Source organism: Strigops habroptila, chromosome 7 (genome assembly GCF_004027225.2).
Source record: "Strigops habroptila isolate Jane chromosome 7, bStrHab1.2.pri, whole genome shotgun sequence".
NCBI lineage: Eukaryota > Metazoa > Chordata > Aves > Psittaciformes > Psittacidae > Strigops > Strigops habroptila.
In genome coordinates, this window is record NC_044283.2 from 60265044 (window position 1) to 60278331 (window position 13288).

Here is a 13288-nt window from a genome sequence, read left to right on the forward strand (position 1 = left end):
AGAGACACAAGTTACAGTTGTTTAGGGTTTTCCTTTTGTTTTAATCAGAATGTCTGAGCAAAACAGCTTGATTGCTCTGAATTTGGATGCCTGCCAGCCTAGAAATAGACGGATATCCCTAATTCACATGGACGTAGCACAATATTTTAGTAGAGAACAATTTGCAGGGTCATAATGCGTGGTGGTTTTTTTTGGTGTCTGTTTGGGGTGGGTTTTGGTTTGGGTTTTTTTTCTGTTAGTTTTTAAACTCTTGCTCTAAGTTGAGATCTAGTGGGATGTTCACAGCAAGGCATAATGGAAAACAAGAACCTGAGCTGACAGCAGATCTTAGCCTGGGAGAACAAATACAAACAGCGCACAAGGTTTTCCATGGGTCTTCCAACGTGTCAGAATGATGTCCTGCTTGCCTTCTTTCCAGCAACATTTTGCTGTGCTCGTGCCTGTATGTGCAATACATGTTCTGTTTTGTCTTACTAATTAAGACTTCATGTTATTGTTAAGGGAAATTGTGGTAAAGAGGATGAAATATGAATAGCTGTGCTAACGCTTTGGTTTATGATTAACATTTATGAACTTGGATAAACTTGTAATATATGAGGGCTGTTTGGTTTTTTTGGAGGGAGTTGTGGGGTTTTTTTGTAGGTTTTGGTTTGATTTTTTTTGTTGTTGTTTGGGGTGTTTTGGTTTAGTAGTTTATGGGTTGCTGGTTTTTTGGTGGGTTGGTTGTTTTTTGGGGTTTTTCTGAAAGGTGCAGAAGATGAACCTTGTGAGCTGGTGTATGGTGTCCAAATGATGGCTTCCCTTCATTTTGCTGGAGGTTTGCTCATGTGTGCCGGAGGTCAGGCCTGTTTTGCACGACTGAAGAATGAGCTCTCATTGCCTAACACAAGGCTCGTTGAAACCGATAATTTTTTTGGCAATTTCAGTGAGCTTTGGCTCACCCTCCTGATCTGCAAATTGAAACAACCAAACAAAACACAAAACCTCTTGGTCAGAATTTCCACTTGCTTGTTTCTCAGCAGAGTCTCACTGTGTAGTGGTCCAGCCTCTCAGTGCTCTTCCAGCCAGGGAGATACCCACGTGGTTATGCCAATATTTGTGGATCGTCCCTAATGATTTTCAGTCTAGGTTTACTGCTGATAGTGGCATGCTGTTTTGTATTTTCCTGCAAGAATAGTAATCTGAATAGTTTACAGCTCCTGCCCTTTTAATCCAGCAAGCATAGGAAAAAAAAAACCAAACCAGTTAATACCAAGTCACGTTCTGTGTAGTTTTATCATGCAAAGGGAGAACACAGATAAACACGTGGATCCCCACTGACTCCCAACATCAGCCATCTGGTGTGTGGAAATTATACCCACCTTGTTAACCAGATCCATCTGAAGTATTGTATGTATTTGTTGTTTGTTCAAGAAAGTTGATCTACATTATCTCCTTGCCAATAAATTTTATGTGAAGAAGCTGATCAGGGAAACAAATTTTAGGTTACTGTTGAAAGCTAAAAAAGTAGGGGGTAGTGAAGTCATTACAAGATAAGATGGATGACTAGTAGCATGCTGAGGCTGTTGCTCAAAGTCCTCAGTGCTTTATAGGAATGGCCACTACTACCAGCGTGCACCTTGAAAGACCTCAAGTATTCCAGTCCTATTGCATGTGCCTTACTAAATAATCATGCAGATTATAAAGTGATGGAAGTTAAAGAGTTTTTGAAAGGTAACCGAGATTGTTAGGAAGGCTGGGAATAAGTCTTGTAGAAGAGAAGTTACTCTCTTAGCCTTGACAGTGTTCCCCAAGAGACTTCTGTTCAACCTCATGGCTTTTGGGTCTTTCTCTGTCCCCTCTGAAAGAGGCAAACCATCTCTTAACTGGAAAGATAAAAATGAGATTGGCTTATTTTAAAACAATCTGGTTTAAAAAGAGATGGATTGGCTGCGGCTTTATGTATTGTTTAGATGAGCATTTAAAATTGCTTTCATTTCTTATCATCTTGGGCTTCAGCAGAGAGCTATGCCAGTGGAACAGCTTGTCTGCAGGAGGCCTGGATCTGAAGGGTGCCGCAACAATCTGCAAACTGCAGTAACAAAATGTATTTGGGGGAAAGCTAGCGTATAATATCTGTGTGTGCTGTGTACTCCAGCCAACACCATGAGTAGCTTAATAAGTACTGGGGAGAAAACAAACAAGTATGTGTATTTAATGTTGCAGTTGTATTGAAAAGTACTGTGTAGGTCTGTGTATTTGGCATTCATGGTGTGGATCAAGACAGAAATAGTCACAGGGCGGGCTGAGACGTCAGCAGCGTTGTGCTGACCAAAATGTGTACATGTAGCAGAAGCCATCTAGTGAGAGAAGGAGCTTTGCTCTCTTTAACACAGTGTGTTAAAGAGATGGGGTGATGTTAAAGTGATAAGGTCACACAAGTAGATCCCCACCATGTCTTTTAATTTCCTGTATGTTCCTCTATCAAGCGATGAAAATTATGGCTGAAGAACTGACAGGGGGAAAAATGACAGGGAAAACAGCTGATGCTCAAGGAGGAGGAATTGTCCTTTTGTGCCATCCCCATTGCACTGAATGCTATCATTGGGCTCAAAAGCATACTTGGTGGTAGCTTCAAAAGAACAAGTCGGGGCGGCGGGAGGGAGCTGGAGCTGAGCACCTTGTTGCAGTAAGTCTTGTTTAGTCCAAACGCATCAGAAGAGCTCCTTGCAAGAGAGTTGTATAATTTGTTAAGGTACTGACCGCAGGACAAAGAGGCTGGCAAGAAGCAAGAACTGCTGCTTGCTCTCTCCACTGTGCTGGCTCGAGTGCTTGTGCAGCCACGGGGGAAATGGACTGGGAACTGGTGAGGGAAGAGGAGCTTATTGATCCCGGTTAAATTAGAATCATAGAATCAACAAGGTTGGAAAAGACCTTTAAGATCATCAAGTCCAACCATCGTTTACAGAATAATTTTTCACTTCCTGGAATGACTGGAAAATGGTGTTTCATTCAGGAAAAATTTTACAGATAACTCAGATATATTAAAAAAAATGTGGTCAACTTGAAATGCATTCACTTAAAAAACCATTCGTGCATGTACATTTTCAAGTAGTAGATGTAACCAAGATTCCTTCTAGTTTGCCTTATAATTCTTCTTAAGTTTTTGACTTGTGCAGTTGGTACCTGCCATATCTGGCAGCACAAAGCTTTCCTGGCACACACGGGGCAAATGATCAACTAACTGATTATATAAATGAAATTGCTCACATGCAAAATGACCTTAGATGCACAGAGGAAATGCTTCTTATATGTTGTTTGTAACAAAGGATTTATATTTGTTAGTGTATATTTACTGAATCAGGGATCTGTGATTCCTTCTTTTGTTTGCAGAAGTGAGGTACGCAAGAGCTTACTGGACACTTCTGTTTTGCTATGTTTGGAAACAGCTCAGCAGTAACAAAGAAACTATTTTAAATGTGCACAGTCTAACCCTGAATATGTTTTTCAGTCTTAGTGGCACAGTACATCCTTGCTGCAGAAGTTCCATAAACAGAAGTTTACCATCAGACAGCATAGTTTTCCGTAGCTCACATTGTGTCAGGAAACCACTTCTGCAGTAATTGGACCTCTTGATTAACTGTTTCTGCAAAGCCAGTCCTCTAGCTTGACTTTCAGTAGATGATCATTGGTGTGGTATTTGAGAAGATGTCACTGGTGGGGAAGACAAGGCTCTTCCCTTCCAAACTGAGACGCTCGAGAAGTTGACTGTACTAAGAAGAATATAGGAATTGTATGTATGCAGTAGACTGTGCAGTGGAGTGGAAAGAGGAGAGGAAAACATGCATCCACATATTATGCCTGTGAGTAGAGAGGAAATAGGAGAGGAGGCAAATACCTGCATCTACATATTGTGCCTACATGCTGCTGCTTCACAAATGTCCGTACATATTCCCCTATTTTGCACTAGTACTTCACAGAGGTGGTGTAGTTTAAAGGATCTGGTTTTCCATGAAGTTATTCTGCTGTGCACGTGACACAGCTTTATTGCTGTTTTGATGTGGGGCTGGTGGAATTGAGTGTATGCACATGTGGTTGAGGAGGAACAGGGGGATTTGACCTGGTGCTTTCCAAATTTCTGAGACCACCATTTTAAATACATTTACATGATTGCTTTAAATGCAACTGCATGGTTTGGCAGTTGAGCAGCTTTCTGACTGCCCATTTAAAGTAGAGATTAAGTTTTCAAGCCTGTTTATAAAGCTGGCAAAGTTCAATCTCCGAAAGTGGCAACACCCTCAAAATAGTAGATTCTTTTTTACTCTCAGGTGAAGAGTTACACAGAATCATTAGGGTTGGAAGGGACCTCTGGAGATCATCTAGTCCACCCCCCCGCCAAGGCAGGGCCACCTAGAGCAGGTTACACAGAACATGCCCAGACAGGTTTTGAATGTCTCCAGAGAGGAGGACGCCACGACCCTCGTGGGCAGTTTGTTCCGGTGCTCTGCCACCCTCAACGTAAAGAAGTTCTTCCTCATGTTGAGGTGAAGCAAACTTCTTGTGTTTTAGTTTATGACCGTTGCTCCTCGTCCTGTCGCTGGGCACCACTGAAAAGAGTCTGGAACCAGTGTTTCACAATTCAGTGAATGGATAGTTTTTCCCTTCCCACCTTTCTTGATGTGTGGGATCAAGAGTAGAAACCACTGAGAAGGATGCTTGCTGTACCTTGTATGTATTATATTACCATGCGATAACATGACATAACTGATTTGTCAGCTATAAGCATTCTGTTCAAAATTACTTTCATGCTGGACATAAACTGTTGTCTGAAAAACACTGCTTCTGCACAAGGTAGATACTTGTTGATAACAGTGGTGTAAAGTGTTAACCATTCTTTCTTTCTCTCTTTCCTGAAGCTTGTACAATGAGGAGAGAAACCTGCTGCGTGCTCGAGAGAGAGAGAGACGAAATAGGGAGGCTCAGCAGGAGAAAAACAAGCTCCCTGAGAAGCCTCCCCTCTTTGCAGCACCCTATAAGGTAATGGTGGGGGGGTGTAGTGGGGGGAGAGGAGGAAAGATGGTTGGAGTGGAAGAGCAGAGCTGTGGCTTCTGCATACGGTGTGGCAGACTCGAGTATGATAGGTGCAGAACCAGCATCTTCCCATCTGCTGAACTTAAACTCATCAGAGTATGTGTTTAAAGCTCTGTAGATGGTGCAAGCACAGTAAGGTCTTTGGGTTGGGCAGGTTCATTTGAGGGCTGCTTCCTATAGTTTGGGAGTTTGAGAGAGAGTGCTCAAGAGCAGCTTGGCTGCCTGTCTGTGTGCAGCTGCGATAGAAACAAACGGGTCTGATGTTAGTTAGTGTTCCTGAAGACTGCAGGCACACCTACAAGCTTGGCTCAGAAGAACTAACACTGACTAGAGCAGTCCCACCTGCTTTGGAGAGACTGCATGCAGGATCAAGATGAGCTTGCATAACTTTGCTTGTGGTGATACATGGGGGTGAAATTAAGATGCTTTTTCAATTTCTGCCTCTCTGTTCTTCTGTTGCAGACTAATAAAGGAGATGACTTGTCAAACCGAATTCAGAACATGCTGGGCAATTATGAGGAGGTCAAGGAGCTCATCGGTGCCAGAACCCAAAGGGATTTCCTAGGGCTTCAAGAAGTTCTTCCTCTGATCCCAGAAGAAGCACCTGGTTGCCCATACTTCCCTGAAAATACCAGCCATACATTACCATCTTCATTCCACCACACAACCCACCGACCACCCATGGGACCTACGGCTGTAACTCCTCCTCCTCCTCGCCACTCAGCTCCCTACGAAATGGCACAATCAAGAACAAAACCAGCTCCAAGTTTGCATGCCAAGAGTCACAGCTTATCCAACAGTCAGAGCCAAAGTCAAGAACGCAGTTGTGCTGACAAGCAAAGTTATGAAGGTTTTCATCACAAGGGCAGTGACAGGCGTGCAGCTGGTGAAGGTCATGCTAATGAACGGGACTACTCCATTTTCACATTTTCTTCACTTCTGACACCTTTGCCTTCTCCACTGGAACCTCTGTCACCTCAGCGTTCCAACCAGCATGTCAGCTCTAAGTCAGGAAACAGCAACAAAAGTCATGAGCTGACCTACAGTCAAACAAAATCATTTCAGAACCTAGGGACAGGATCAGAGAAAGAGGAAAGTCAGGACAGCTCAGGCATTAACCCAAACAGCATCAGTTGGCCTTCTTCTCAGACTTTTCCCTCAGCTTTGCCATCACAAACCAATGCGATGCAGCAGAAACCAACTGCCTATGTCAAACCAATGGATGGCCAAGATCAGCCGCCAGAGGAATCACCGGATCTCAAACCTCTCCTGGAGGAATACCATAGAGAACCCTTTGAAAAATCCTCAGATTCGAAGGTGAATGCCAGAGCCAAACTCTCCAAATCGGAAATCCCTTCTGAGCCCATAAAGGTGAGTGTCGTTGTTTGGGGGCTCTCTTGCTGGCAGGGTAAGCTCAGCTGTGGGAGGACACATCACCAAAGGCCAGAGACTACAAGCAGCATTGATGGCTGTGCACACATCATTGTGTTTAGAAGGTGTATCTTGAGATTGCCTTTTGCCAAAATATCTGGGTGAGATACCTGGATGGTGAAAATGCAGCTCTTGCCGGGATTCTGTGTCTTTCAGTGAGGCTGCAGCAGGCCTTATGGTTAGAGAGACTGCTTCTGTTGCTATGATTTTTGCTTTGCCTGTGAAGATTATTGAAAAGAAGAAGGGGGAAATGATATGCTGAGAAGGTCAAGGGGTGATGCACCTGCAGTTAGTACATGCGGAGCATCAGTACTCAGTCTGAGTGCTGGTGAGAAGTCTCACATCTTCACTGAATACTGGGGCAGCTGATTGTGCAGTGAGTTCTATGGTCACCTGGTAGGTTGAAGAGTTTGGGGTTTTTTTGGGGTTTTGGGTAATTGACTGTGAACACCACAGGGTTCTCCTAAGTAAGTTTGTAAGATCTCACTGTAGACCCTCAGGAAAGTATTAATGTAAACAAAAAATATCCTGAAGATTTCTGCCAGATGGACTTAGCCCTTGGGAAGCATGACACCATTCTGTGTCCCGCTTCATCAAATGCTTTTTGAGCAACTTCTTTAAGTCAATTTAGTGCAGAAGTGGAATTCTAAATCACGAGCAAGATCCTGAAAGCCCTGTAAAATTCTGCATTCAGGGAAAGACTGTACTCTCTTTCTTGTCCCCCAACTATGAGCAAAAGGAGCAGAACTCTGCTGTGTGTTTGCTCTTGTCAGCAGAAGGCAGCCTGGGCAGCAAGCTCGAGCATACCTTCATTCTAGTCACTACACTTGTCCTTTCTCTGCCAAGGGCTGAGACCTAAGGCAGTTGGGCAAGGAGAGCTAGGGAGATAGTTTTCGGGTTGTATTTTGCCTTTGTAATAAAAAGGGAGGGTGTGGGTGCGGTCTGCTTTTCGTGGAAGAGGGTGTTGATCAGCTGCAAAGGGCCGTAGGCAATTTCTTGTGGAAAATGAGAGGAAATTGGCAAAATGACATTGTTGAGAAGTTGTGAAAATACTTTCATGCTGAGAGACTTTATTTGCTTCAAAGTAGGCTTGGCAGTGCACATCATACCTCAAAATAGGAAGTGCAGTGTGGTCTACCTTTCATTATTTGCTTGACTGGACGTTTTACTCCTGGGTGAGAAGTAAAGCAGTGCAGGGCCTTACCTTCAGCACTGCCCAGAGCATTTATGGGTTTATACGATTTTAGATAGGGCAGCATTATCTATGATGCCATATGCTGAATGAAGCTTCTTTCTCCCTTTCCACTGAGCACATTACTCTGAATACAAATGCCTATAAAAATCCTACAGCTGCCAGAACACGAGTAGCATTACTCATGCTGGTGCAAGAGTGCTATCAGATCCGTAGCAGAGTAAGAACATAATAAAAAGGGATTTCAAGACAAAGAAATGGGTCTGCACAAACCAAACCCCTCGGTTTCCTTATATGCTTAGTCCATTTTGAAGCTGACAGATGAAACCTTTCGTGAATATGCTGGAATGATCCTCATTTGAGGTAAGTATCTTTAGGCTGTGACCTCTGACTCTGTCCTGTGTATAAGCATTTTGGATAACGGCTCTGTAAGCTCTAGTGAAAAATCCATTGCATCAATTTCTGCTTGTTTCAGGCTTGTCATTGTAGTATTTACTCTTTTTGATTTCAATGATCAACCTATATCTGATGATACAGTCTTTCAGTGCTGAAGGCTGGAGAGTGAAGAGGAAGAAACAGTGTGGTTGCACCCCTGGATATATTTCCTGTGTGCTGGATGTACAGTAAAAAGAGGTGACTGAGGAACAGAGCTGGGCTGATTTGCTTTTAGGAAACATCCAGTGAGTTACGTTTGCAGGTGAAAGATCTGCCCAAAGAAAGGATCTTGGGAAGGCTGTAGAGGGAGTCCCTTGGCTGAAAGGTTGGCCTTCCCTTTTGTTTTTGGTGAAACAGGAGCTCCAGGGAGGCTCCTGCCCTCCCCTGACCCTGACAGTGAATAGGTCTAGACGAGCAGAAACTCTGCTCTTCTGCCCTCTTCCAGCAACTGGGGAGCATGGTTTTACAAATTTCATTTAAACTGCTTGTCCCCAGTTGTACTGAACAGCCACATGCCAAATACAGTTTTTCCTGTCATCTGTCTTGACATCATTTAGGAAAACTATTTCCTCTACCTTATGTTTTTTGGCTAATTGAATTTCTAAGGCATGTGTCACCTGCAGCTGTGAATTCACTATTGACAGCTTCTGTTCATAGCAACACTGACAAGTTAAGCCTTCCAGTCTGAATAGACAAGCAGATTCACTGCAGAGTGAATTAATCCACAGTGGATAACTGTGCAGTGACTCACTCTGCATTCACATAAAGAAACTGAACAGCTCTTTCCCCCCTTCCCCAAATAAAAAACTTTACTTTCAAACATCTCCTTAAGGCATCTTTCCAGATTTACTGTGAGAAGACTTAAAAATATAGCATACGTGAAGCCTAGATGTATCCCTTCAGCTAATGTGCCAGGTTTTACCTCTTCCCCCAGCATCTAAACAAAGATGCTTTTAAAGCCGTTCTTTCTTTTCATGTCTTTAGAAGCGCACAGCACCAACAGAGACCCTTGTATTACCTCCGTTGACAAAGACTGTGATGTCTTAAAGGGAATTGGCTTGACAGCAGGGCCAAGAAGCAGTGAGGCTGGTTTGAGAGAGAGTGTTTATAAATTCTCAGTCGGGCACAGTGTCTGGAGGAATGTATAGCACTTGATGCTCACTGGAGATTTGGCTTTGTTTTCCTGTCAATTTTGTAAATGTTAGGGAGTAGCTCCTTTTTATCTCATGTAATGAGACCTCACTGGACTCTCCTCTTTCACCTGCAAACTGGGAAGCAACCCATTTAAAAAAACAAAACAGCAACGAACAATGAAGAAGCCCATACATGTGAAGTCTTTCTGGTAATTGTATTATCCTTGAAGCTCAAGGTACACACAAAGATCTCTGTGTTCAAAATGGGATTGCTGCTGTAGAGTTCTGTTCACCTCATTTATGAACAGTCACCAGTTAAAACATGATTGTTGCTTAGTATATAGTAATGACTGAATACCTAGAAAGAAGCTTGGATGACAAAAATAAAGTCCATTCTAGATAAGTAACTTCTGACTTCTCTCAGTGGCAAGCAAGCTTGTCTACTGGCCAGAGTGGTCAGACGGGTGAGCCCTGTAAACTAGAAATAAATATATTGCTTTATAATATATAAAGCATCCTTTAAAAATGCATCCTTTAAAAATGAAAATCTTAACAAATATATATAGCACTGTTATTTGGTCTTCCCTAATGAATACTGACTATTTAGCATTAAGCTAAATTGTTGTCTTTCTACCAACATTATATTTATTATCCTTTATTACATTTATTCATATAATTTATCATATATTATCATTAATAGAAGAGAGATTGGGCTTTTATTTCCCCTCTCCCCTTTGTATTCCTTTTTTATTATTGTTATTTCTTTCTTCGCCCCGGCTTTGCACCCAGAGAGGTAAGTAACAAGGTGTAACGTGTGTCTCTTCTGCTGCCCTCTTTTATGCCTAATGTGATTGGAGAAGGTGAGTCCGTGCTTCACCACAAGCATTGTGTAAATTTGTCTTTTTGTTGGTGTGTGACTGCTGAAGAAGCAGATCAAGCAGGAATGACAATTGTTACTACTAGATCTTTTAAATGTTTGCTTATGGTCTCTGTAACAAAGAGTGCTCTGGAAAAGCTGGAGGGTGGGGGCATGTGGGGAAAGGAGCAGGTGGTTGATTCAAAAGCCAAAAGGACATTTTGTGTTGTTACTTCAGTTTAACCAGACTCTGATGTTCAAAGTTCATGTGTCAGACTGCAGAGGTCATAAATTAGAAGTACTCTTGTTCATCTTCCTCTTTGATGACTGGAGAAGGTACACTCAGGCCCAGTGTTCAACTACCAACTCTGAGCTGCAGGGCTTTTCAAATTTTGAGATCCTTGTTTGTTCGCTTGGCTCCGGGGTCTGGGCTTGGCTTTTTTTCAGAATACCAAATCATAGGGGAATTGGTTTGTTTTAAAGGGGAGGGAGGAGGGGCAAAAAAAGCATAGTGCTGCAACCAGGCCACCAGCAATAGCTAGTGTTTGTTCTTGCTGGTTGGAAGCCCAATTGGGAGTATCACTGCAGGGAAAGGACCAGGCATTCTATTCTATGATTCTATCCTGCATCTGCCTGGAGCGTGTGGCAAAGAGGGAACAGAGAGGGTGCCAAGAAACAGTGTTTCTGAGAGAGCAGTTGAGTCCTTGCCAGCTTCTGCCATCAGGTATGGATGGACTTTTAGATCTTTGGCTTACACCAAACCTGACTTCTTTCCATAGAGTGTCTCTAGACACCATTGCAGAACATTTGTTCAAATTTGGTTGCTAAATCCGCCACTTTGCAAAGCAGTGAGAGACTGAGAAAGAGTAGTTAGGTGGGGATTTGTGAGTCCTGCAGAAAGCAAGAGCAGGATAGATAAGGTCAGGCAATAATTTCCATAAACTGTGTTGCATCTTTCCAGATGACTCAGGAGCCGGTGTCTCATCCAGACTGCTGTGGGAAGCTCGGGCTTAAACGAGCTGTCGTAGCATATTAATCACTGGGAGGTTTTTTGGTTGAGGCTTTTTTGCTTCTTTTCTTCTTAGGAAGGCCTTGTGATCAGCCATCCTTACTGGAATCAGTTATGATTCCAGCACAGCATTTAGACCATTGCCTTTCTCATTGGCAACTGTAAAGAGTGCTGTGTTTAAAAAGGAGGGACAAAACCCAACCAAACAAAAAAACAAACATGGAAAAAAGGAAAGAATCCTGTGGTCCTCTGTAGTTTGCAAAGTCAGGAGCCAACAAGCTGAATGGACAGAGAACTTAAGAGCTCTTCTGGTTTAGTTACCATTGCTGTGCAGATCAAAATCAGTGTTTGTTAAATGTTATGTGTGTAAACAGCTACTTCTTTTGTGTACTAACCCGTTTTCTGTCAATGGCTGTATGTTACTGAGTAAAATTAATACCCTGCAGTTGTGGGTTTGAGTAATTTCCCAAACCTTCATCTTGTACTATAGGGACTAAACCACAAGTTTTATGAAGGTGCGTGAATAAACATGCATAGAAACGCTCAGATATAGTACTGTTGAGAAGGTATCAAAATGAAATAGATAACCCTGTCTTCAAAGCACGGTGTTAGTAGTGGACTCTGGTAAGTCCAGCAAGAAGCAATCGTTTGGAAGTGAGAGGAAAACCAGCAAGTGCTATAAGCTGCTCTGTAGAGCTCCATCTGTCTCACACAGCAAATGGCAAAACGTCTGTATGACACAAATTCTCATATTACTCCTGATTGCTTGACATGATCAAGCTAATATTCTCGAAATGCAGGGCAGCAGGAATGCTGGCTTGTGAGCCCGTGTGGAAAATGTCAGAGAAATGGTTTTGCTGGATCTCTCGGGTTTCCTAACTCTTTTTCAAGCCATGATTGTCTAGTGCCAGCTGTGTGAGTTTGTACACAAGAGCGAGAGGAAGGTAGCATGTGCCACTGGGGCTGCAGTTACTTGAGGCTCTTTTCCTTCCTCTGAAAGATTATTTTTGGCTCTTCCAGAAGAGTCCCATCTTCTACCTTGAAGGCTTAACCATTGCTGTCACTACTTAAACCTGTGCTGCCTTCCTCCCCCCATGGTGATGATGGTAAAGCCCCTTGCAAACTTAGGAAAAGTTAAATCTTGGCAGCAGGACCCGGTCTGGAGGCCAGCATGAATTACCTGACCCTGAACAGTATTCTGAATTCAAAGCCAAGCATCTAACTGCACCTTGCAGGTGGTTGCATTATAGCCAGCTTTTTTACTTCTGAATAGCAAGGAGACTAATTTTAGTTGGGTGAATGACGAATGTTACTGCTTCTCTAGAACTGGCTTAGAAGAATTTTGGGAACTATTATTTCTCACTTTTTAAGCTAATACACTTTCTGCGCAAATCTTTTTAATGCAGAGGCAGCATCTGCCTTTGGAGGCGAAGCTTAGTTGCTTCGACAGCAACTTAAGGAAAGCAAAATTCAGTGAAGGGAGTAGACTGCAGATAAATAATTGTTAAATAGTTTGGGAATGGAAACGGTGTTTCCTGACTGTCAAGTAGACACTGCAGTTGCATCAGCATTACTGGTTTGTGATGCAGCTTATTTGGGATAGTAAGTTTGCAAGGGAGAAAATTAACTACCAGCTGCTGGGGTAGTGTGTCAGCAAGGGGTTGGTTGGTTTTCACTGTTTTTGTTAAGCTGTAGTGGTTGTTTTCAAGCTTTTGTGTGGATAGTTGATAGTTTGTAGTAATAGCCTGACACTCCTAAAAATCTCTGTGGAAACAAGGAAACTGTGTCTTTGTTCATATGGGTCTTGTGTGGTGTCTGCTGGTATGCAGCTCTGTTGTCGTGTGGTTGCATCTCAAGGAATTGTGGGCAAGAAACAGCAAGTGAAAAAGGAAGTGGGGTTCCTTGCTTGTGGGGTTCTCCTCATGAATAAAATCCAAGAAGGTTGTGATTAGCAGCAGAAGCATTACAAGAGTCATTTCACGCTGCTAATATGATGGTTGTTACTGTCTAATATTATGACTAATAAACAAGCAAAGTGATCTGGAAAGCCTGAGGAGAAGGCTAAGAGCAGATGACAGCCAAACCTTCCAACAAGGCAACTTCAAAGGAAGCACTGAAGGAGGGAGAGGTGGCAGGCGACATGCACGTTAATGAGCTTAAAC

The 13288-nt window shown here is 42.9% G+C and overlaps 1 protein-coding gene across 1 annotated transcript in view; it reads left to right on the forward strand.

Annotated features, from left to right (window-relative positions):
• AFF1 (AF4/FMR2 family member 1) overlaps positions 1-13288 on the forward strand; it is a 94472-nt gene that overhangs the window by 24572 nt on the left and 56612 nt on the right. Inside the window, exons 2-3 of the mRNA XM_030492946.1 lie at positions 4896-5016; positions 5533-6441. Of these exons, the coding sequence (XP_030348806.1) occupies positions 4896-5016; positions 5533-6441 (1030 nt within the window). The remainder of the gene's footprint in view (positions 1-4895; positions 5017-5532; positions 6442-13288) is intronic.